Below are 24,293 nucleotides of genomic sequence, written 5' to 3'. Positions count from 1 at the left end.
TTACTCGAGTTAAGGAGTTAAATATTTAAAGTTTAAATCTTGATAAGATAGAAAATATAAACATATCAATTAATATTAAATGTGTTAAAAAAAATCAATTAATATTAAAAAAAATATATTGGAACCATCCTTGTCACTATATGCAAGAATTTATTTGCAATGGGATATATGAAGTCTGTGTGTTTATGACATTGTCAATTATGATCTTGACATGCTGTTCTAGTCTTCTAGATGTTCAATGTGCATTTGGTCTTCATTGACCATTGAAAATTAGGTATTACAGATGATCTAATCTTTTAATCGATCTTCGTTGACATGCTGTTCTCTTCTATTTACATTCCACCACTATCTACTACTACTAATCTAGGAAAGTTAATCACCACCAAAATTATTTAATTACCCTCACTAAACTTGGTTAGATAACTTAAGTTTATTGGCTTAATAAAGGTCTTTTTTGAATTTAAATTATTAAATACTAATTTTATATTAGTAATTTATTGTTAGATTAATTTTTTGTCGTTCGTCTCGATTTGAACGCAGGATCTTTAACTCCTTATTCTTTAGCCGAAATATATTATAATCTAGCTTGATTAAAGTCATAAGAGTAAGTATACACATTTTGTCAACAAAAAAAAAAAACTTTATTTTTTTTATCACTTTGGATTACATATTTAAGGAAAAATATGTTCTTAATTTTGTAGCATTGCCTCTCACGCAAACATAACTTACAGTCTTATAGTTGGAAGAAACTTTATCCTTCCAACGTAACTTTGAATTTACATATCTAATATATATATTTTGTTACCAACGAAAGGGTACATCTATCAATTCTTATATTATGCAATGTAATCAAATATTTCCTTCCTTCTATAATCAATGGTAATTTACAACATAACAAACAATGGACACACGTCCCTAAAAAAAAAAAAAAAAAAACTATGGACATAGAAGAATGAAAACATAACAAAACTCTAAAGTGTAACAAAAAAAAACTCTATCCTTCGGATAGTTAACAATGAAATCCGCAACATAGAGAAATACTATGAAGTATCCTAAAGTATATGCAACTTTACAAAATTAACAAAATAAAAAAAAAATTGATTATTTCTCTTATCTTGGTTGATGATATGATATAGGAAGCATTTCTATTTGTCCATTTTCAGCAACTCTTTGATATTCTCTCATCTTTTCAGCTTCTCTAGAAATTTGAATATCACTAGGAAAATAATATTGATAAATATATTTTACAACCAAACGTGGAAGCAATGCTGCTATGACAATTCCTAGCAACAATGCCCAGAACAGTCCAGTGCTTGAAACATGAAAGAAGGCCCTGCAATGTCAAAGTTATGAAAATGCAAATATTAGTGTCTATATAAATTAAAGAAGCAATGTATGATTGCAAAGGTTTTAAATGCATATAAAGTATTCTAGCAAAGGAATTATCAAATTTAAGAAGCATAGAATGGTAACAATTTTTTTATATATAAGTTGACATGGTTTTTCTATGATTTGTATTAAAACAGTGACAATAACCACAAAATGTTATGTTATAGTTGAGGCTAGTTACATGGATTAAATTGTGTCATTGAAAATAAAAATGTAGAAAAATCGTTTAGAATAGGTTTTTTTAAAAAGGTTTCTTCTAAATATTTCTCAAGGACTTGTTTGATTCTGAAAAATATTTTCTATTTTTCATTTTCTAAAATGTTATTTTCTAATTGGTTTAATAGCAGTTTTGAACCCTAAATATCACGATCTTGCGATTTTGACAATCTAACAAAATAAATTACAACCCATCCATCTAAGTATTGACCCTTTTGCAGTTTTGGTCCTCAGGTCAATTTTGACTCAGTCAATGCACACGTGGCACCTCACTTAAGTGAGTTGGATGCCATTGCCACGTGTGTAATTTTCAATTTAAAAATAAATAAAAATGTCATGTGTGTATTTCTTTAATTAAAAAAAACGGGGGGCTGGACCGTAGTATTTAAATGCAACTTATTCTTTGAAATTCTAACTTTTGTATAGTAGAAAACATCAACGATCACTCCACTTCGAAGCTATACACACAATTGGTTGAACTATGTGATCAATTATTATATTCGGGTGATTTATTTATCTGTTTACTTTAAAGTTGAATTTTCTAGTCTAGCATATTATGAGAGAAATAGATTAGGGAAAGTATAGTGAATACATACCAGTAACCAGGAAGTTGAGGTATAGCATCAATGATCATGACAGAAATGAATGTAGCAAGAATAGATCCCCAAATGACAGCATGAGTCACCCAATACCATCTAACAACATCCATAGCCAAATGTAAATTGACCAAAATAACCACTGCAAGAGTCCAAAGGTCTCCTATGCTTGCTATATCAATAGTACTTTTCCAATATGCAAAGAGTGGAGGCCAAAATACAACCATGCTTTGCCACAAAGTATCAACCATTGTTAACATAAACAATTTCTTGTTGTAGGCTTCATCTCTTTGTCCAGCACTATAAAGTTGAGGATACTTTAGGAGAGTGCTTCTACTAAGATCTTTGTCAAGAATTCCAACAATAATAGTTGGAAGTGCACTGTAGATTATTGAGTACAATGTGGAGCTCCATTCATTTATTGCAGTTGTTGAAGTGAAAGCAGTGTAGAGAACATACCTAGAAAGCAAAAGCACATAACAAAGTATTATTACTATGTTAAAATCTTGAGGAGAAGATGAAAAAGAAAGATATATCAAAAGACAATTATTATTGTACTTGCAGTGAGTACAATATTTGAAACTAGGGTTTAGTCTCTTTTGGTCATGTCTTGAGAATGATCTCAAGGGGGTATTTATAGCCTTGCGTGGGCTTGTTTTTCCGTGACTTAGCCCCTAAGCAACTTGGGCCCTAAGTCATGTTTAGAGCATCTAGATGCTTCTAGAAGCCTTCTGAGGCGGCGCCCTTCGGAGGACGCGTCTAGGGCTGTTTGGGCCCTTCTAGAGGGCGGTGTGCCCTTAATTATATATTGACGGTCCAATTATCTATAAAACAGTAATGCTGAAAGAGACATCAAACACGATATTGACAAATAGACCCACAACATATATAATATGATAAACCAGTTTTTGGATTGTGACTTACCAAAATAGGACAAGAACAAGGACTGCATTTCTGTAGAAATTGTATAGTATCATGTAACCAAGCCTTTGGTAATTCCAGTGACCATGTATCAATAAGAGAGGAACTAAAAACCTAAACTGTCCCATTGCAAAATCTGATGCCATCACAGCTTGCCTACCCTCTTGTCCACTTATACCAACTCCAACATCAGCCATTTGAATCATTGATACATCATTAGCACCTGTAATGTAACACATGGATACACATCAGTTTTCTCTCTCTAATATACAGCACAAATAAAAAATCTTACTAGTAAAAAATGAATTGAAGGGAATTGACAAGTTGAAGCAAATCAAGTGAAGAATTGATACCATCACCAATGGCTAGTGTCATGTCAGATGTTCTTTTCTTCACAAGGGAAACAATACCAGCCTTTTGCAGTGGAGCCACTCGACAACAAAGAACGACAGAACACAAACTTGCAAGTTGAAACAGCTGAATCAAACACAAATAGCCAAAATCAGCAAATAAAACATAATCAAGAAATTAAACCTAAATCGTAATTCCACCAAGATATAATGAAACTAACCTCTTCCTCATGTTCACTGTCAAGAATGTGTACAAGGCTTCCACCATCAATAATCAAAGCTATCTGTGTTGCAACTGCGTCAAGTTTTCTAGACCTTTCAAGAGCATCTTTGAGACTTTTTCTACATGACACTTTACTATTACTATTAATAATAATTTGAGTCATGTTTCTTGTCAAAAGTTTTGATGAGAATCCAATAGATATAGCAGTTTCTTGTTTGTCACCAGTCAAAACCCAAACTTTAATCCCTGCTGCTCTTAGCGACTCAATTGCTTCCGGCACGCCTTGTTGAAGTTTATCTTCAATAGCAGATGCTCCTAATATGAAAACATTGTTTTCGACATGGTTTGAAATTTTTTTAAGCAGTGCAGCCCTTCCAAATACTGCAGTGCTTGCTGCTTCATAAGCTGTATGCCATTGCTCAAACTCTGAAGTGCTTAGCTCTTTCATTCCAATAACAAGTGTTCTTAAACCTAGGGAAGAGTAAGAATGAAGATGAGTTTCTGTCGCTTTTATTACATCCATGTTGTGTGATTTGTCCATTACACTAAACATGGCTGTGTCTGCTCCTTTGACAAAGAGTTTAACTGAACTGTCCGGGTAGCCTAATATAACCGACATTCTTTTTCTATCGCTGTCAAATTCATGTAAACCCAAGACATTGAACCTGCAATGTTCATGATAAGAAAGATTCATTAGAATGTGGATAATCATTGTTTTCACCACATTAAAGATGATTTCATTAATTATCATTATCAAGACTAGACAGACACTACCCTAGACACTCGCGTTACAAATTTTTGTGATTATTTCACTATAATTATCAAAGACTAGACCCTAAAAATGCATACGCTTCAATTGCGATTATGGATAGAAAGGTTTTCATAACAAACTTACTTGAGTCTTTGTCCATGAATATCAATGACTATGTGGCCGGAGGTTCGTTCGATAAGCATAAAACCATAGGCAGCAGCTGCATACGCCAATGCTTGTTCATCAGGTGATTCACCTTGGTAATCTAACAGCTTGACATCAGGATCGGGCGTGTCAACAACAATAGGCACAATAGTATTGCAGGTTGCAAGTGCTAGAAAGAAATCATAAATCCTTTTTCCTTCCACATTTTCAACTCCATTTCTTGCCAATTGCAAAAGCTCTGGATTAACTTTCACCTTCATCTTTGGTTTTAAGATCTTTCCATCAACTGAGAGTAGAAAATAACAGAAAAAGAAAATGTTATTTCAATTATAGAAAAATACAAGTTCTATTATTTGAACAACTGAAATTTGACACCTTTTGCGACAACAATCTAAGTGGTTAATGCAGCTTAAATAGGTAGGTATTTACGTTCAGTATATGGTTAATGAATATATAAGGTTGCAAAACTTATTAACTACTAATGCAACTTATTAACCACGAGGTATATCCCTTAATCGTCTGCTAAACTTAATTAAACGGCTATTTGAACTGTTTTAACCGTTTAAAAAGTTTTCACGAAAATTGTTTAAATTTGGTTGACGAATAATCCTTTATCTTATTTCAATTATAAACAATACCAGATGCATTAAAGGCAATGTTAAAAAAAATGTACTAGAACAAAATAACACATATCAGTAAAAAAATAGAAGAAATCAATCTCACCTTGCACTGAGTATTCACCTAGTTCATTCTCCGTGCTGGTGTTTGTGGAACTGTAATCGACTCCTCGTATGCTTGCACATTGAAACTCCATCTTATTTTCAGTAAGTGTACCAGTTTTATCTGAGAACACATACTTAATTTGCCCTAAATCTTCATTAATATTCAAAGCTCTGCACTGAAACTTTGAATTGGTAGCCTCATCATACAATCGATCGTCTTCGATCATGAAATAGGCCTGGCCAACACGAACAAGCTCCATAGAAATGTACAAAGCAATAGGAATCATGACCTGGTAAACTATAACTGACATAAGGAATGTGAAAAAGATTTCCAATCCCCATCCATAGTACTTATAGTCTTCAACTACCGGCTTTGAAAAATCAAGTTTCCTATAATAAGGCAACAGATTCAACTCATCCTTATGGCGCTTCAACCAAACCGCAGCACAAACAGACGTGATTGTACACAATGCAACAAGAAAGAACGACAACATAATGATTTCATAATTCATCCGCGTCTCTAGTCTACTTCTTTTCGATGGAGCTCCTGAATTGTTAAGCATAGCTTTAGTCTCGCGGCCACAATAGACTGCAACACCAAGTGCCCAACTAGTATTCTTAAGCTCACATCCTCTAAGCACAATGTTGGTTGATCCAAGTGATAACTTCTTACCATCGATTTCCATATTCGCCATAAATCCATATATATTCCTATTCGGTTTCTCACACTTGATCAAACCAGTATACCTCGGTTGAACCTTTGAACCTGTCTCCTGTTTCGCATACCTAGTCTTCAAATTACTCTCACCATCAAGATTAATAGTTTGCACATATGCAACACCAGTTGGATCACTAGTTGATAACAAAACAATATCACAAGGAATTGTTTCATTTGTTTTGATTTTTACAATCTCACCAACACGAATATCCTTCCATTTCTTCTCAATGAAACTACCGTCATTCATCAAAATTGTTGCTAACCTGTTATTCTCAACTTTATCTGAATTGTGTCTCCTCCAATCTTCAAAAGCATCTTTCACACCAGTAACAAACAGAACAAAAGCCAACGGTAGAATCGAAACATATCTTCCAAATACTGCAAGTTGAGGAAGCTGATTGAGAATAGCAATGATGAGAAAATATATATAAGCAACTCTATGAAACTGTTCAAACAAATTCCTTGGAATGAAAGTGAGAATTGAGTATTTAGCAGTTCGAATTGAATTTCCGAAAAACTCAAAATTCTCATTGGTTTTCTCAGGATCATTTATATATACCAATCTTGCATCTTCATCTCTAAGTTCTCTTTGTGACATGGTTAACCCTTCAGAATCACCACCACCTTTTGAACCATACCTCACAGTACTTTTTGATCCTGAATGGTTTAAACTACTCATTTCCCTCACAGAATTGTTCCTCTTGCTAGAACCCATAGAATGAATGGACATGGAACTTTTGCTTGATGATGATGAGTTTGAAGAGTTTTTATTCTCAACTTGACCGAATTCAACACCGGAAAATGTTACTGTGTTGCTTGAACTTGACTTCGACTTTGGTAGCTCAGGAAAAACCGGTATTGTAGGAATATATTGATCATTTGGTGTTCTTGGAGATTGTAACAAAAGTGGCCTCTTAGAATCCATATGAAGTTTTATCTGCTCCGACCTCAAATCTGCTACACTGCTTTCCGAGGTATTGTCTGCTTAGTTAAAACGCGTCTGAATTCAAAGATTCTTCAGACATGTTTAGAACATTTTAGACTTTTGCTACAAAAAACACTTGAAAAAACAAAAATAATTAAGCAAGACGTAGAAAGTGTTACTACAATGAATGAAATGAATGATATGTTAAACAAAGGAACTAGGTTTTGAGCAAAAAGAAAAAAGTTTTGTAGAAATTTTTGGAATGATTATATTAACAAGTTTAAGGTGTAAATAAGGGGTTGTTAATGACATTGAAGAAGGAGTTAAGAAGAAAGAACAAAAAACGTGTTGAAGAGAAAGAGAGTTTTTAAGGTCAAAGGTGGTAAGTCTATGGCGGGCTTTGCAAGAAAATGAAGAATAAGTCTTAATGGGTGGCGACAATATGTGTATGTCTCTAGAAAACAAAATATTAGTATATATATTTTTTGGACAAACAACCTTATTTATTTATTCTTTCAAAATAAAACCTTATTTATTTATTATGTAATTATTTCTGTTTTTGATTAATTAATTAATGTTTCAAATGCATCATCAATGTCACCAGCTTAAAGTTATTTTAATGCATAGAAATATTATAAGAGACAGATTATATTCAGCTAACATTTTTTTTTAAAGAAAATTCAGCTAACATTTTTTAATGTTATAAATCATGCATCTTTTATTTAGTAAAATATTATTAAATTTAGATAATAAAAATGTGTTAGAAAATTGAAATCAAGAAACTTTTATTTTTGGTCTAATTTTAAACACCTGTCTATTAATTTATTTATTGAATGGGACAAAAAGTCTTTCCCTCTAGAGGGGGATTCATTATTCAATCTGGACTAGAATAAATAAATCATGTTTGTCCCATTGTTTTGTTCTAGAAAGTCTGCTGGCAGCTTTTATTATTCAATTCTTAGATAGGTGTCTGAATTTGACTTGGGAGGTTTCACATATCGAATTATCTATTGACTTAACTAATTAATTTAATTTAATTGAACTGGACCTGCAGGGAATTACATTCATATAAGTAAAATAGTTAACCTTTAATGACTGGATGTATAACTAACTACTAACTTTTGTCAAAAAAAAAACTAACTACTAACTTCTTTTTTTAGTGGAGATGTAAAAATAACTAACTTATACTTGAACAAATTGCTCCCGTCCCATATTAAATGACACAGTTGACTCTGTCACACATACTGATGCATCTCTATTAGAAACAATTATGAAAATTTAATATTTAAAAAATATTCATCGAGACGAATACAATATTTTATATGATATTATTTATCTTTATTTATTAGTAGAAAAATATGGTCGAAACATGTTAGGTCAATAGTACACATTGTCAAATGGATCATCTACTGCGGGACGGAGGGAATCATTGTTAGTAATGTATTATAACATCAATTTTAAACTTATGGAGATGGGGCTTTTGTTAGAGAAAGTTGTTAGGATAACAAACTATATCCAGGTAAATTTTTAACTTTTTATATTTAAATTTTCTTAATTTTTTGTTAATTAGTTATATAATCTCATTTTGAATTGATGTTTGTCACTCTATGCTAGATACAGTGTTGAAAACGTAAAAAAAAAAAAAAAAAAAAAAAAAAAGAACTACAGTATTGAGGGAAAGAAAACAAAAGCAAACTTACAAACATCATTTGTATTAGTAGGTTGTAGTGGATTAGTTGTTCAAATTAAAGTTATTTAATGGAGTTCGTTTGAGTAATAGAGAAGGTAGAATGTCTAGTTATGATTTTATTTATTTATTTTTAATGGGACACTAATTTCTTTTTATTATATTATGGGATGAAGTTTTCACCGGTGTTTAATGGTGATTAATATTTTTACTCAAAAATATATTGATTAATATTTGTTGAGTAAATTTTTGGGACACAAAAGGTAAACATAGATTAGGGTTGCTCGTTTGTAAAATTATTAAGAAAGCGTGGAGATATACTAAAGTAGGTTAGTAACAAGACCCCGCAAGTAAGGATCACCGTGCGATCAGCATGTGCAGTTAGCCATCGGAGGGATATACCAAAGTAGATTAGTAACAACCCAAGGGCCTTATCACTTTTATAGTCTACCTTGTTGGAACAAAATGTGTTTCACAATGAACCTTAATGAGTTTTGATGATAACAAGGTATTAAAAATTGTCAATTGGTTATTACTAATAATTGTTCAAGTGTACAGGACCAAAGGCTAGTCAAGTAATTTCAATAGGTCTTGGAAGAACAATGGAAAGCAAAAGAATTCTAAGCATCTGAAGAAAACTGCGTCTGAAGCTTAAAGTGCTTCTGAAGCTGAAGTGCATCTGAAGTGATGACGTCATCAGAAGCAGAAGCTCATCAGAAGCAAGATTTTCATCAGAAGCGATATCACCACCAGAAGCTACATTTAATCCGTAAATTCAAACTGAAGATCCAAAGTAGCTGTTTCTCATTTCAATCTTATCTAAGAAGAATGAAGAATTGAAAGGGAGGTATCAACGGTCTTTTGAAGTGCTCTGAGTATTTGTCCTTCGTTAACAGAGTTGACAAAGTACAAGTGTACAACCACTACCTCCACTACTCTGTTTTGTCCACGCTACAAGACAAGACAACAGCTATGCCTGCAGAATTTGTGCCTTCAAGATGGGAATGAATTTGAAACTAATTCTTCAAAGGACTACATCCAAATCAGACAAAGGATTACTGGTGAATGATCAAAGGATTTCAAACGACTCTTTAGACATGCTAATCATCTCAACGTCTCTTTCACGCCTCTATATAAAGGAGTGAAGACTTGAAGATTGAAGATAGAGATATACAAGTTAAAAAGCGCCAAAACTCTGTCAATTTGATTCTACAAAGCACACTGAATTTCTGCACTGATTTGATACATCTTAGAAATTCACAAGTCTAGAGTCTTTAACGTAATGTATTGTGAACACCACTGATTGTATATCAAGTGTTCAAGTCAAACCTATTTCATTGTATTTTTGTTTGATCAGAAGCCTCTTGCCTGCGTGCTTGAGCATTAGAAGTCTCTTGCTTAGTGCTTGAGCATTGGAAGACTCTTGCGTGTGTGCTTGAGCATTTTTGAGAAGTCTCATACTTAGAGAGTATTGAGCATTTTGTAATCTTTGTGATTATAGTGAAATCTCCTTGGAAGTGCAAGGGGGACTGGACTACTTCCGTTTTGTGGAAGGAACCAGGATAACTGCTTGTGTCTTTGTCTTTCTTTTCTCTGCTTTGATCTTTTCCGCTGCATATCTGATTCTGGTCATTACATCAGAAGCATTCTCAAACTGCTTCTGAAGTACTATCAGAAGAAGAATTTTTAAGAGAGAAAAAGAAAACACAATTCAACCACCCCTTCTTGTGTTTTTCTCACCTTCATACCTAAGATAAATAAACACGACATACTATTACTTATTATCCAACAACATATATACAGAGGGAATTCGAAGAATACTAACCGCTGCTTACTTTTCTGCAACCAAAACAAGTAAACTTGCTCTGTTGCAAACAAATAAAAATTGTAAGTCTTTTAAACCTTTAACTTTTATAACGTCAAACTTATAAAAATAAGTAATGTGAATTTTTTGGACGAAAGGACAATCTCTGTGGATACGATACTCTATTTATCAATTTATTACTTAGTAAACGATTGATACACTTGCCATCAATCCGATCATCAAGTTATTTGCGCCATTGTCGGGGATTGTTGATATTTTCGACTGAACAATTTAAATTACTTATTTTTATTTATCTTTATTTTTCCGCATTTTATTTTTCTGTTTTCAATAATTCAAACATACCAAAAAAAAAAATTTAATTTAAATATACAAAAAAATATTTTATCCTAGTTGAGTCATTTTATTTTAGAGTCTAGTTTCATTTAATTTATTTTAGCTGTTACTAACATAGTTTGAACACCACTGATTGTATATCAAGTGTTCAACCAAACTTATTTCTAAGTAATTTCTTTGTTTAGAAGTCTCTTGCTTTTGTGCTTGAGCATAAGAAATCTCTTGCTTGTGTGATTGAGTATTTGAAGTCTCGTACTTGTGTGCTTGAGCATCTGTAATCAGATTGGATTATAGTGAAAATCTCTTTGGAAGTACGAGGGGGACTGGGTTACTTCTGTATTGTGGAAGGAACCATGATAATTGCTCTCTCTCTCTCTCTCTCTCTCTCTCTCTCTCTCTATATATATATATATATATATATATATATATATATTTACTTTATCCGCTGCATTAGACTCTGAATATTGCTTCTGACTCTAAACTCTATCAGACTCTGGACTTAGTTTAAAAAGAAGAAAAAGTTAACACAATTCAACCCTCTCCTTCTTGTGTTTTCTCACATTCAATATCTTCAATAAAATCTTCAGTGATCTCACGCATAAAACAAATCTACCAAGATTGTGAAACAAAGTACGCTACGATGTCGTATTCACATGTCAGGACATCTGGTCCAAATTCTTGCTAGAACATCTTGTTTTGAGAAAATGCGGCCAACACAATTTAAAAGCCAACAGTTGTTCTCACGGATGTTGCAGGTAGGGCTTGGTTATGGTGTTTCTTTTGCGAGTTTCACTTATATACGACAACTTTATTTTGTAGTCTTTAATTTACTAATCTTTATTTTGTGGTGTTGCCCAATTTAGATATAATTATCTCTAAATATCTATAACTTGGACATCAAATATATTAGACATCAAATATCTTTAACTTTGTCCTCAATTATCTCTAAATAGTATATAATATAATAATAATTTATGCAATGAATACTTTATATTCTAATAGGTTTATTTGATAAAAAAAAATTATATCTTCTATGTTTTGTAATTAATTAGCAATAACTTTGTAAATAAAAAAAAATAGAAATATCTTGTCTACATTAAACTTTTCATCCACGAGTCAGCGCACATCATTGTTTTGTTCGAAACAAGGCACAAGAGTGCTGCTAAAATATGAACAAATTATTCCGTCAATGATATAATCACACTTGTATTTTAATTGAAAGCAGCCTTCACGTGGTGCAGTATTTTAATGTTAGTACTGGTCGTATTATTTAATAACATGGAATGATTCTATTTCTATAGTATGTGGTTTGTTGCATGAGAAATGACAACAGAGGGGCTGCTAGCCTGGTCTTTCCTTTCCTTTTTTATGGAGTATATTATTTGTTGCCAATATGCTCTGGTTGCAGTCTCTTTCTAATTCCTTCATTTTTATATGATGATATATATATGTCACATTGTCACATGTCTTTTCTTATAATATAAGACAAAAATATTACAATGTCACCCTTAAAAAAAGGCAAAGGGACCTAGTCTAAAAAAATGTCACCCTTAAAAAAAATCACCAATAATAAAGGTAAAATTACAATGAATTTTTTTTTTAATATGTGTAGGGTTACAAAGGAAAGTCTACATTGAGTTCTCTCATTTATAAAGTATTCAACTTCCATTTTCTTAAAAATAATGTGAGATATCTAACTCACACTTATTATACAATAATCCCTCTTCAAGTGTGAGTCCATCAATTCATGCTCCCCTTAAGTGGAAGTTTTTCCTTCCACATACATTTGCTACACAACATAGGATCATCCACGTTGATTAAGAATAATTACACAAGAGAGTTGGACACAACACTTTAACTCAAAAGCTTAAAACATTAAGTGTATGAATCATCTCATGATAAAATGTTCAACCTCTACTATTTCAAACAAGAGTAATGCTAGCAACACTCTTTTGAACACTCTTTCTAATAGAAGTTGTAACTCACACTTGTTACACAAATGGGACAATTTCAATCAACATCATTCAAGGATGGTTCATAATATCTCTTGATCTCACAATGTTTGGTGAAAACATGATTCCTCAAACTCTAGCCTCTATATATACTCTCACTATTTTAGATTAGAATTCGGGTGAGGTTTAGCATGGGAAAGCTACTTTTTTCCCACCATGGGAAAGTTAGTTTTTGACCATTAGATCAAACCAAGAACACATCCTTATCATACTCCCTCATCACTAGATTTTATAATTTTATTATTTTAAAATTAAAAAATATATTTCGAAATTAAAATAAACATTTAAAAATAAAAGTCTGATTGATACAAAAAAAAATATTTTCAGAAATTTTTACATTTTTTTCGAAATAAAAAAATTCTAAAAAAATATGGAAATTAATTTTTGAAAATTACAAAAATTTAATCTTCGAAAATCATAATTAAATTTTTTGAAAACAAGTTTATTTCAAAAAGTTTATTTATATTTTTTAAAATTTTGGAAAATTAATTTCCATATTTTTAAATTTATTTTTTATTTTTAAATGTTTATTTTAATTTCGAAATATATTTATTGTTTTTAAAATAATAAAATTACAAAATCTAGTGATGGGGGAGTATGATAAGGATGTGTTATTGGTTTGATCTAATGGTCAAAAACTAACTTTCCCATGGTGGGAAAAAAGTAGATTTCCCATGCTAAACCTCACCTTCGTTGTTGAATGGGGAAAATGTTGGCTTGTTCCAAAAGGTGATTATTGGAGGTGAATTAATTTCCACAATTTCAATGCATTGAAACTACCGTGATGATTTGATTATGGTGCATCACATGAGGAGAATATTCCAACAAATCTCCCCCTTCCAACTAATGATCGAAAAATATGGCACGTTTGCACTTGTTCAATAAGTCAAGAATGTGGGGGTGTGAAGGATGTGGAGAAGAGGTAAAGAAAGATACTTTGGGAATATCTGAGTAATGTAGTGTATACCTATCATGGGCCTTGCAGGGATCAATTTGGTTTTTAGGCCCAATTTTAAGTAACGAGTTTTGAAAATTGCTCTTTAGGCTACTTAAATTGTTCTCTCTATAATGATCATTTTATCTTAGTGGCAGTTAACTGTCGTCTTCTCTTCTATTGCAGTTAAATGTCGTAGCTCCAACGATAGATATATGCCGCTCCCGTAATAAATATAGTTTGTAGCATTAAAATGCACAACAAAGACACAAAACGACTTGTCTAAACATATGTAACTCAGAAACACCGTTTCATAAGCAGTACACCAAATTCAGGAACAATTATCGCTCATAATCTACAACAAAACATCATCATTCATAATTCAATAACATTAAATCTATTTGACATTACATTAACATTACACAAACAATTGAAATTCAACAACAATCTAACATTACATAAATTGACTGCATACTACACAACATTACATCAAATAACTTAAAACTCCATAACTAGACATCAAAGATAAAGCTTATTATTTCAAACCATCTAAAAAAATATGGATGCTACCTCACCATTATCCTAAAATATCTAAGGATGATAAATAATTTTTCATTGATCTTCCAACTACCCCAGATCTATGCATGCTACCTATGTGAGAGATATTTCCAAAATATTAAATTTGAAAGGTGGTGATTTTGTATTGAGTAAATACTTATTGTGAAATAAACTCATAAGAGTTTTGTTGCTTGTTCTAGTGGTAGTACATGTTGGAAATATGTCCAAGGTTGCAGGTTCAATTCCTGCTCAAGACACATACATAAAATAACTTGGGGAGCATAATAGACACGAACTCTGAAACAATTTTAAGTCTTTTCTCTCCCATATACATCACTCTAAATCATCCTTTATTTCTCTAATGCATGTAGGAAACATATTTTTGTAATTTTTTTTTTGGCTTTCGCACCGATTTTCGACTCACCAAAGGTGGATGACTAATCCGGCTCGTGCGTAGCGGCATGCGCACTGGTCAAGTGTTGTTCCCCCTGAGAATCGAATCTGGTATTCCCTAGGTACGTCCTTGGAATGAGCTCCTTGCCAGTTGAGCCTAAACAACTTGGTTATATTTTTGTAAATTATTATCAAAAGATATGCTTGTTGTGTTTATGCAAACCACATCAAGGTATTCAAAGTATCTTGAAGAGAATTCACTGTACATCCCATTTGCATCCAATATCTACAAGTTGGTGAGAGCGAATTGACTTTAAAGGTTAGTGTGATCACAATTCACACGCTTTAAATTGTGTAGCAACATCTCCCCAACAAAATTTCTAATAACTTATACAAATACACGAGTCGTAATTTGATTTTCACAAATATAGACAAAGTATTTGTTAAATTGTATCTTCAACTCATCCAACTTGATATGATGGGAGTTAAGAAAATCTTAATTGTCCTCTTGAAAGCTTCATATTGGACATGGGCTTTAACTTTTCCATCCTTAGACATGATTTACTTGACAAAACAAGACACAAGAGAAATTATCAGAATAAATTAAAATGAAACAAAAGATAAAATAAAATGTAGATTGATTAGAGACATATATTTATATAAAATGTTGGGCAATTTTATCCACATAAATTGTCGTTGCTTTTTCCACCATATAAAACATAAAGAAACATATATTTATATAATGTTAGTGAACTATGTCCTTAAATGGGAAAGTTGAAGGTCATAATTAACACTGACATATTATCTTTTTAGTTATGAAGATCATGCAACATTTGTAGAATCCAAGTGAAGTTCTCATCTTTTTAAGACATCAGAAAAGCAATACAACTGAATATGTCTTCTTGTTGAGGTTACCCCAGCTATGTCGAACAATGACATTCTTTACAATTATTGGTTTTATAGGTGGAGTGCATGATCAAAATTGTTGAAAAAGTGTTAGGAAACTTAATACATTCAGGATAAACCGAAAATATGTCCTAAAAAATAGTAGACTCACATTGGTTCAATTGAAATGAACATATTTGTGCTCATCCAAACATGTTACCAGATGTTGCATCTCTTACTTGTCAACTTTGATGGACATTTTGTATCTTTGACATGCATTATACATTTGTTTTATATTCGTGAAACCGTCTTTTCTTTTGCTCTTCAAATTCATGAGGATATTCTTAGGTTGCTCCAATCTCTTTGTCGGGTCAGCAACAACCTTCTTATTTTTCTCTCTTAAGCTACCCGCAAGAAGGTGACCTTCTAACTTTGGATCCATCTTAATTATGGTTGTGAACTCCATTAAGAATAATCAACCACTATTCATTTAACCACTCAACCTAAACAAACACCCATATTCCTTGATCTCGTGCCTTCAATCTTTAATTTCTTTTTTGGTGTTTTCTACTCACCACTCATTTTACAAGCCAACAATAACATTGATTTCCTTAAAATTTGATTTATTTATAATCGTAGTAAAGCCCTCCTTTGTTGCTTGTCGACGAACCCAATTAGTCATATAATCTCGGACTTTCCATGTATAATCGATGAAAAAAATAAGGTGCGGTATCTACTTCATTATCACGAAGTTTGGAAACACCATAACCAACAAGAGAAGGTTTTAAATCAACAGAACCAACAAGAGAAGGTTTTACATCGACAAAAACTTCAACAATATTTGGTTTCACATCAAATGAAGCTTCAACCTTAAATAATTTCATTTCGATCGAAGACTCGACATTACATGGTTCTGACTCAATAAATTTCTCAACCACATTTTCTACTATTATTTTCAGTAAACAACAATAAATTGCAACAAAAAAAAAAGTCAATAATTAAGTTAATCATTCAAAGCAACAAAATGGAAAAAAAAAACGCAAAGATCAAGGCTTGTAATGTTGTATTTAGTTATGGTACTCATCATTGGTGGTCGAGCCCGCTTTCATGTCTGGGTATTGACTGATTTGGATGTAATTTTGTTTGGACCTTGACATTTTCGTGATTGTTCTGGCACACCTTGTGCGGTAACAATTACGGTGTCCGTGTTAATATATCTCATTTTTGCTTGTTAAAAAAAAACTATAGTTAACTACTGTATGCACATATGGTAGTTAACTGCTGTTACAAGTTCATGTCAGGAGTTGCAAAAATATGACAGAAAATTTGAACAATGTAAATGATGCATTGCCTGTTTCTTGATGACAAATGAGTTTAGAAACCTTTTAACAATCATTCTTCAATGATTTGAGACAAAGCTTTTGCAAAACAAAATTTATCTTATGGGTTTTTGGATGGAAAAGGAAAAAAATTGGTGAATAAATAGTGAGGTGGAAGAAAGTTGTCTGATATACGAATTTTTCAAGAAATGGGAGTTAACTGTCGTTGTTGTGTCGTTGAAGGTTATATTATACTAGACCTTTCACCCGTGCTGACGCCCGGGTCATATACATTATAGATGCAATATATTGATATTATAGATGCAAATAACATATGGAAAGTTATACTCCAAAGTGAGTGTGTAAAATTATAGTTCAATGAATTTATTTGACCTGTTGTAAGCTTAAATCAGCCAATGATTAACCATATGACATAACCTAACAAACTCCCTGTATTTTAGTTTAACCATCCATTATGACAGACCAACGCTAACATCAACCATTGAAACTGATATCAACAGAAAAGCAAGGAAAGGTGGAAAAAACAGTTGGTGTGCACATAACTAAACATAATTGAAAACACATGAGAAAGTATGATTACTTTAATGCTAAATTATGCAGTGAATCTGAAATGAAACAGAACAGATAAATAAACAAAGTGAAATCAACTAAACATTACGAAAAATCTCCTTGAAAACAACATTATTGGTACTATCAATGCAGCAACCGTTTTCATCTAACAGCAAAATTTTCAGCCCTTTCCTTGATGTAACCCTTGATATGGCTACGTAGAGTTGACCATGATAGAATACTGGTTGTGGAAGGTAAATGCCAACCTGTTTGAGTGATTGCCCCTGACTTTTGTTGATGGTCATTGCAAAACAAATAGATATAGGGAACTGACGACGTTGAAATTTAAAAGGAATTCTTGTATCAGACGGTTCCAACGAAAGTCTAGGAATAAAGACCTTTTCTCCAATATTGCTTCCAGTTATAACTTTTCCTTCAAGCACATATCTTCCCATCTTTGTAATAATCAATCTAGTTCCATTGCAAAGGCCTGCAGTTGGGTCCAAATTCCTCATTAGCATCACGGGTACTCCAACTTTTAATCGTATTTTGTGTCGTGGAAGTCCAGAAGCATTAATTGTGTTCAAGAACTCTGGTGTATGAATGTCGTCCAGCCTATTCATCATAGATGGCTTTGTGAGCGGAGAGTCACAACTTAAATAAATTTTCTCTTCGCCAGGTATGAGATCCAACATATAATCATTAATTTCATCCACGGAGACATTTTTAGGTGTAAGTATTGCTCTATCTTGGAAGAAATCCTTTTCATGCATGTTATCCAACAATGACGGATATATGCAGTCAACAATTGATGCAATATGATCTCTGGAACTATGAATAAGCAAGTCGTGTGGAATTTGCATGTTTATATATTCATCATTTTCTTCCCCAATGCTCCCATCACCAATCCCCAACACCCATTCACTGAATTCTTTTCTTTCACATATATCATGAGGTGAGCTTCCATGCAAAAGCCTCATATTAGTAGTAAGTGTCAAAACCTCACAGGAATGCCATAGTTGGGAAGAATTAATGGTTGCATTGCATACTTCTTGTCTGTTTGCTTTCGGTATAACAGGAAGAACTTGTCGAAAATCCCCGCCAAGAACAACAACCTTTCCACCAAAAGGAATATCCAACCTACCACCATTTTGGTGTCTAAGAATATCCCTCATAGAACGATCAAGAGCCTCGAAGCAATGTTTATGCATCATAGGTGCTTCGTCCCAAATAATAAGTTTTGTTTCAATGATAAGCTTTGCCAAATGACTTTTGGGATCTATGCGGCATGTAGAAAGTTCATCAATGGATAGAGGAAGACCAAACCTGGAGTGTGCTGTTCTTCCCCCCGGTATGAGCAATGCTGCAATACCGCTGGATGCAACGGTCAATACTATGTCCCCCTTTGAACGCAATGCAGATGCTAAAGCTCTCCATATGAAAGTCTTACCTGTTCCGCCGTAACCATAAACAAAGAAAAAACCAGGACGTTTGGCATTGACTCTGTTAATGATTGTGTCATATACTTTCTTTTGTTCCGCAGTCATCGTCGACATCAATCTACCATGCTCAATTTCAAGGTTCCCTCTGTTGTAACTCAGCTCATCGTATAAAAGCATATTTCGTGCATGATGGATCAATGAAACATCAGGTCTAGGCATCATGGGATAATCATCCTTCATTTTCTTACCATGCATTTGCACCAATCTTTCTATTTCTGCAAGGACATAACTTCTCAATTGATTGTCATCTAACACCAAATTTGCGCGTTAAAAACATGATATTATATTCTTAGTTGCTGAATTTTTTACATTAAAAACCTACATCTAATTGATCTTAACGTGAATGTGCTTTAAAGTGGATAAATGAAACCATCAGTACCTTGTACACGTAGTATACGTTTCTGACGCTGTAAAACATCATCGCTTAGCTGACGCCATGTCTTGTCCCAAACATGATCCGGCCGAGAGAATTGATTTGATACCAGTAAAGCGACAAACAACCTGCGTAGATAACCGGCGGTTCCCCATTGTCCGGCTTGGTTTATGCAGTCAATAAACTCTTTGTCATCACCCAACAACCCCAAAGCGAAGCAAGCATCTTTGAATGAGGCATACTTGTGATTGTTAACTGTTTTAATATCATCAAAGGACATAGGACCCTTAACATAGTTCAACAGAGTTCTGAGGTAAAACTTCTTCCCGGACCCAGGAGGAACAAAGTGAATCCGGCCAATTGAGAGACCTTGTTTTCGCGGCGTCCATTTATGTTCAGATGCTTTCCACACAAACTTTAATGGAAATTCGTTGTAAGTTAGCTCTCTTGCTTCTGGATATTTCCTGTTGGCATCCATCCATGCTATAAACTTTGTATCACGAATATGTGGTTTCCTGATAACCTCTTCAATATCTTCGTGATCTTCAAACACGATCGGTTCTTCTCCTTCCAGATGGAAATTCAGACGCTCAACAGAGGGTTCTCTATAATTTATATCAAATGAAAATATTCTCCATACAGCCTCACATGATGAGAGATACCGACAATCATAATACATTTTTATTTCGTCATAATTTTCATCAGCCACGTTGTAAAATGTAGCAGTGACGCAATCGTGACCTTTGTTGACATATTTGAATAGATATTTGATTGACCGTGACTGATTGCACCATTCTACATTAATATGTGCATTGAATTTCAGTAGAAGATGTCGATTGTATGGAACAACATATCTATTATCAACAAATGATTGACCCTTTTTTATGAAAACACTATTATCTCTTCTTCTATACATTGGATAGCCTTCAGAATCAATAACAGAGCTGTCAACAAATTTTTTTGGAAAGTATTTAGTGCACTTTCCATTTAGCATGCAAGGTGATGATGTGTTCTGATCTCCACATGGACCATGAATCATAAGAGAAGACACTATTTTGTATAGTTGAGGATCACGGTCTTTGTCTGGAATTTCGGCGCATATAATCTTGTCAATATTCTTAGGATGAGTACAACAAAATTCTGGTTGCAAAAACACCAATATATGAGCGTGCGGGAGACCTCACTTTTGGAATTCAATGGTATAAATAACTGCAATAAAAGTTGAAGTTTGTGCAATGTGTAAATTAAATGCCTAATTTAAATGTGTCTTGATAGACACCATATAAAAAAGAATTTGATATATAGATTACTAATTGAAGATTACCTGCTCTTACTTTCCCAAATTTTTTTCCTTTCTTAATCTCCTTTATAAGATGATTTAACTTTATCTTGAATAGACGACTCACCAAATCAGGTCTATCTTCAGGTTTTAGGTTGTACTTCTTCAGAAAGTCTACTAACTCAGCCCACTTGTGATTGCATGTAAAAGTGATAAACAAATCTGGATACCCCACCCATGCACATATTGCCATAGCATCCTGGTAATTCTGTATCATATATCGTGCTCCTCCGGCGAATTTTGATGGCAACACTATACGTTTCCCAGCAGTTGCTGGACTTGTCTCCCCTCTAAGAACAGCTTCATATAACCCCTTGTACATATCAGCTCTGACCTCTTTCTGGTGGTCTCTGTACCATTTCAAACGCCATGACTCAATCATGCTAAACGCATCGACCAAAAACTGTTGCAGCAACCGTCTGGAGAACAAAAGGTGTGAAACATTAATGCCTCTTTGTTGGATCATATATGCAAACCATTCTTTCATTGAAACATACTTCCTTTGAATTGGAGTCGTCTTATGTTTATCTGAAAATAATATATCTCTATGGAAACCATCTTCTCCTCTAGAAAATATTAAGGGATATTGCAATGGTAAGTAAGAAGGCTCAAAGACAGATATACGCTTTAAAAGTCCTGATTGCTCTTCCACAATTACATCCCGCTCAAAGTCAGCTGCATCGTAATCACCAACGACTAAAGCTGCAACTTCAGATGCAGATGGCAAGTTATACCTTCTACCATCATATCCTCTCTTGCCTAAAATTCGTAGCTGAATGGAAGGGGCCTGGTTTTTCAACAGAGTTTCTCTAACCAATCTATAGGATTTCACATATGAATTTGAACTATCGAGGACATCTCTTATTTCTTCAACGATTTTCTGCTTCATTGAGTTTTTGTCATCTTCCATCCTACAAAATAACACCAAACTGAACTCAATAATAGAATCAATATGCAAGGGATATGGTTCAATCAAAAGAAATGGCGATGGTTCATGTCTACGTTTGAGGCATAACTCAAAATCATGAAATTTGTGTCACAAATAAAATATACCTGACAACATCCATTCGATTTTTGAGCTCATTGTCGGTGTCGTAGATATATAGTTGTGCAAACTTCGGTTGGTGACCAGGCTTCGGAAGTAGACTTCCTATTTGATGGTAATTTTCTCCATTCAAAACAAAAACAGGTGGAGCCTTTCCATCATTCTTCGTCTTATCAATATTCCCTCCCATTGACGTAAATGCAAACATGCTGTTGAATGATCTTATATTTTCCATGAAGTACTTGCTTTTTCGATCATTCTTATGATATAAATCGTATAGTGGCTTTGGTAATTTTTTTAAAGGTGCTATCTCTATTCTTCCTTGCATACAGCACATAGTAAATTCAGGTTTCGTTGTGTTCCTTGATTTGCGCACCCTTTCATCATACCACATCAAGGCCTTGCAAAAGGGACACTTGAACAACAGCTGACCACATTCTAAATACTCTGCATTTATTGTGATGAAAAGAAATAATAGTAAGTACACTATAATTAACATAAAAAAATATCCACAGTTAAATATATGGAAAATTCTCTATTGACATATGACTGTAGTGTAACTTATAAGCACCTGGTAAGTCACCATCTTCACATGCATCTTCTTCTGGTTCGTAATCAGCTGTAAAATCAATTTTATACCAAGGTTAACACGCAATAATGGTGATGATGTGGATGATAAGTTTAATATTATGTACATATATTATTTACATACCTATATCGTTATCAGGAACATCAAAATCTTCACCATTCTCGTTGCACTCCATGTGTGTGTTACCACTTTGAGTGTGATCGTCATGCGCATGTGTGTTCTCATTCACATGTGTACTAATGTATCCTTCACCTGTAAACATATATTTTATGTGTACATTAATTCAAAAAAGTTTCATATTTACAGACATCAACTTATATGGACTTTAGAAGACGATATCATGATCCGCTTGCATCTAAACTATGAACTACCTGACTCCACATTCATATCATTAACATCCAAGCCATCCTTATTAAATGTAACAGAGGTGCAATTATCGTCCCCTAACGATTGTTCTAATGTAGTCTTGGATATGCCTCTTCCAATTACAACTGAGTAGGTGACGCATTCTGCTTATGGTAGTACACATTAAAATAGAACTGAGTTATATATTTACCGCAACACCTACAATGTCAATAAAACACAAAGACTATATCGTCTATGAAAAAATCAAATGCATCCTATCTAATACCTGCCGAATAATTAGTATTTACTTCCATTTGTGTTGATTCACCTGGATCAGAAGTTGCTTCCAAAATTGGATTGAATATGTGGTCAGCTGCTGTCAATATAAATATTCGGTTAACTGTTTAGAATAGAAATTCGCCTATAAAAATAACATGACAGACTTTTGAATGACCATTGTGTTGCGATATGTATACCTGATTTGTTTGAATCATTCTCATTGCACGGTGCCTCTAATGAAATTCCTACAGTATCGATATATTCATGTTGCATCTTATATGAACCTTGCAAATAAATACATTTTTATTAAATTGACTTCTAAACCTCTTATACTGGGGTAAACAAACATGATGCATACATGTATTACAATCAAAAGGCAGGAAAACAATGGAAGATGTAGTACCATGATTACTGCAAATGTTTGGTGTCGACATCCCATCGTTCAAATTATCAGATGTTACAACTGCCTTAATATTTTTGCCCTTAAAGCCGTTTTCTGCATATGGCGAAGAATGAAAAATATGTTAGACCGACAGGTTTCAGATTTCGTAAACATATTTGTAAGATGTAGTGCTTATAATATCATAGGAATAGAACAACATAATAATAGCATAATATAGTGCTTATAATGTCATAGGAATCCAACATACCAGCAAGTAGACTGGATCGAATGGAGGTATGAGGATGGATTGGATTCTGCAATGTCTGAATTTCATTAGCTGAAGTATTATTGAATTCTTGGTGTATGTGAGAGTTGCCGACCTGCTTGAATAAGTATCTTCCAGGTGCAACCGGTCCTAATTTGGCTGTTGTTGGATTGGAAGATCTCTGCTTTCGTCGTGATGATTCCTCAACTGCATATAAACGAAATAAGCATGAAGTATTTAACAAATAAAGTTGATTTTGTTTTTAGCCTAATTCATGAACATTGAGAGAGTTTTGTACCATTTGTGATGTCAGAAAGTGGACACCGCCCTTCATTAGTCTTACGTCGCTTTGTAGGGAGCATATTGTTTTGTTGCTTTGGTATAAACTTTGCATTCACAGTGTTTACCAATCTGTTATATAAGATGAGAAGATATATGTGAGTTGAGTTCAATGTAAGACATGTGATTTGTATATAAATAAATCCATAATCCATACTTGTTTGCTGCTATAGTGGTTGGAGCCACATTGAAAACGTCATATATGCATGGAGCACCGTGTCCATTAATGACCCTGGTCCTAAAGATTTTTTATCATCATGAAGTGTAGATATAATTTGTTAGTTGTAAAAGTAATAATTATCATCATATTTCCAAAGCAGTAATGTAATAATGACCCTTAAGT

At 33.4% G+C, this 24,293-nt stretch overlaps 2 protein-coding genes across 2 annotated transcripts; both read right to left on the bottom strand.

The window, feature by feature from the left end:
- Positions 1–844: 844 nt before the first annotated feature.
- On the bottom strand, positions 845–7,389 carry LOC11408489 (phospholipid-transporting ATPase 1). The gene is made up of 7 exons (XM_003598049.4): positions 5,335–7,389; positions 4,591–4,897; positions 3,694–4,360; positions 3,476–3,599; positions 3,126–3,345; positions 2,202–2,660; positions 845–1,333 (listed from the first exon to the last, which is right to left on the bottom strand). The coding sequence occupies exons 1-7, from the start codon at positions 6,974–6,976 to the stop codon at positions 1,111–1,113; spliced, it is 3,642 nt and encodes a 1,213-aa protein (XP_003598097.1). The 5' UTR covers positions 6,977–7,389; the 3' UTR covers positions 845–1,110.
- Positions 7,390–17,590: 10,201 nt separating this feature from the next.
- On the bottom strand, positions 17,591–23,973 carry LOC112420488 (uncharacterized). The gene is made up of 12 exons (XM_024780200.1): positions 23,910–23,973; positions 23,615–23,818; positions 23,368–23,460; positions 23,162–23,248; positions 22,972–23,061; positions 22,712–22,849; positions 22,464–22,592; positions 22,323–22,370; positions 21,760–22,198; positions 20,692–21,617; positions 19,374–20,507; positions 17,591–19,242 (listed from the first exon to the last, which is right to left on the bottom strand). Exons 1-12 carry the CDS (start codon positions 23,971–23,973, stop codon positions 17,591–17,593), a joined length of 5,004 nt encoding a protein of 1,667 aa, XP_024635968.1.
- Between the last annotated feature and the right edge of the window lie 320 nt (positions 23,974–24,293).

Source organism: Medicago truncatula, chromosome 3, assembly GCF_003473485.1.
Source record: "Medicago truncatula cultivar Jemalong A17 chromosome 3, MtrunA17r5.0-ANR, whole genome shotgun sequence".
NCBI lineage: Eukaryota > Viridiplantae > Streptophyta > Magnoliopsida > Fabales > Fabaceae > Medicago > Medicago truncatula.
This window is presented reverse-complemented; position numbering and strand designations above follow the sequence as displayed.

Coding starts and splice junctions, on each gene's coding strand:
- LOC11408489 (XM_003598049.4), bottom strand. CDS start 6,976: ATGGATTCTAAGAGGCCACTTTTGTTACAATCTCCAAGAACACCAAAT. Junction 3,600..3,693: donor ACAGTGAACATGAGGAAGAG/GTTAGTTTCATT, acceptor TGTTTGATTCAG/CTGTTTCAACTTGCAAGTTT. Junction 2,661..3,125: donor CTTGTTCTTGTCCTATTTTG/GTAAGTCACAAT, acceptor TTTGCTTTCTAG/GTATGTTCTCTACACTGCTT.
- LOC112420488 (XM_024780200.1), bottom strand. CDS start 23,973: ATGCTCCCTACAAAGCGACGTAAGACTAATGAAGGGCGGTGTCCACTT. Junction 22,199..22,322: donor TGAAGATGGTGACTTACCAG/GTGCTTATAAGT, acceptor CAATAAATGCAG/AGTATTTAGAATGTGGTCAG. Junction 20,508..20,691: donor ATTTGGGAAAGTAAGAGCAG/GTAATCTTCAAT, acceptor TTTTGCAACCAG/AATTTTGTTGTACTCATCCT.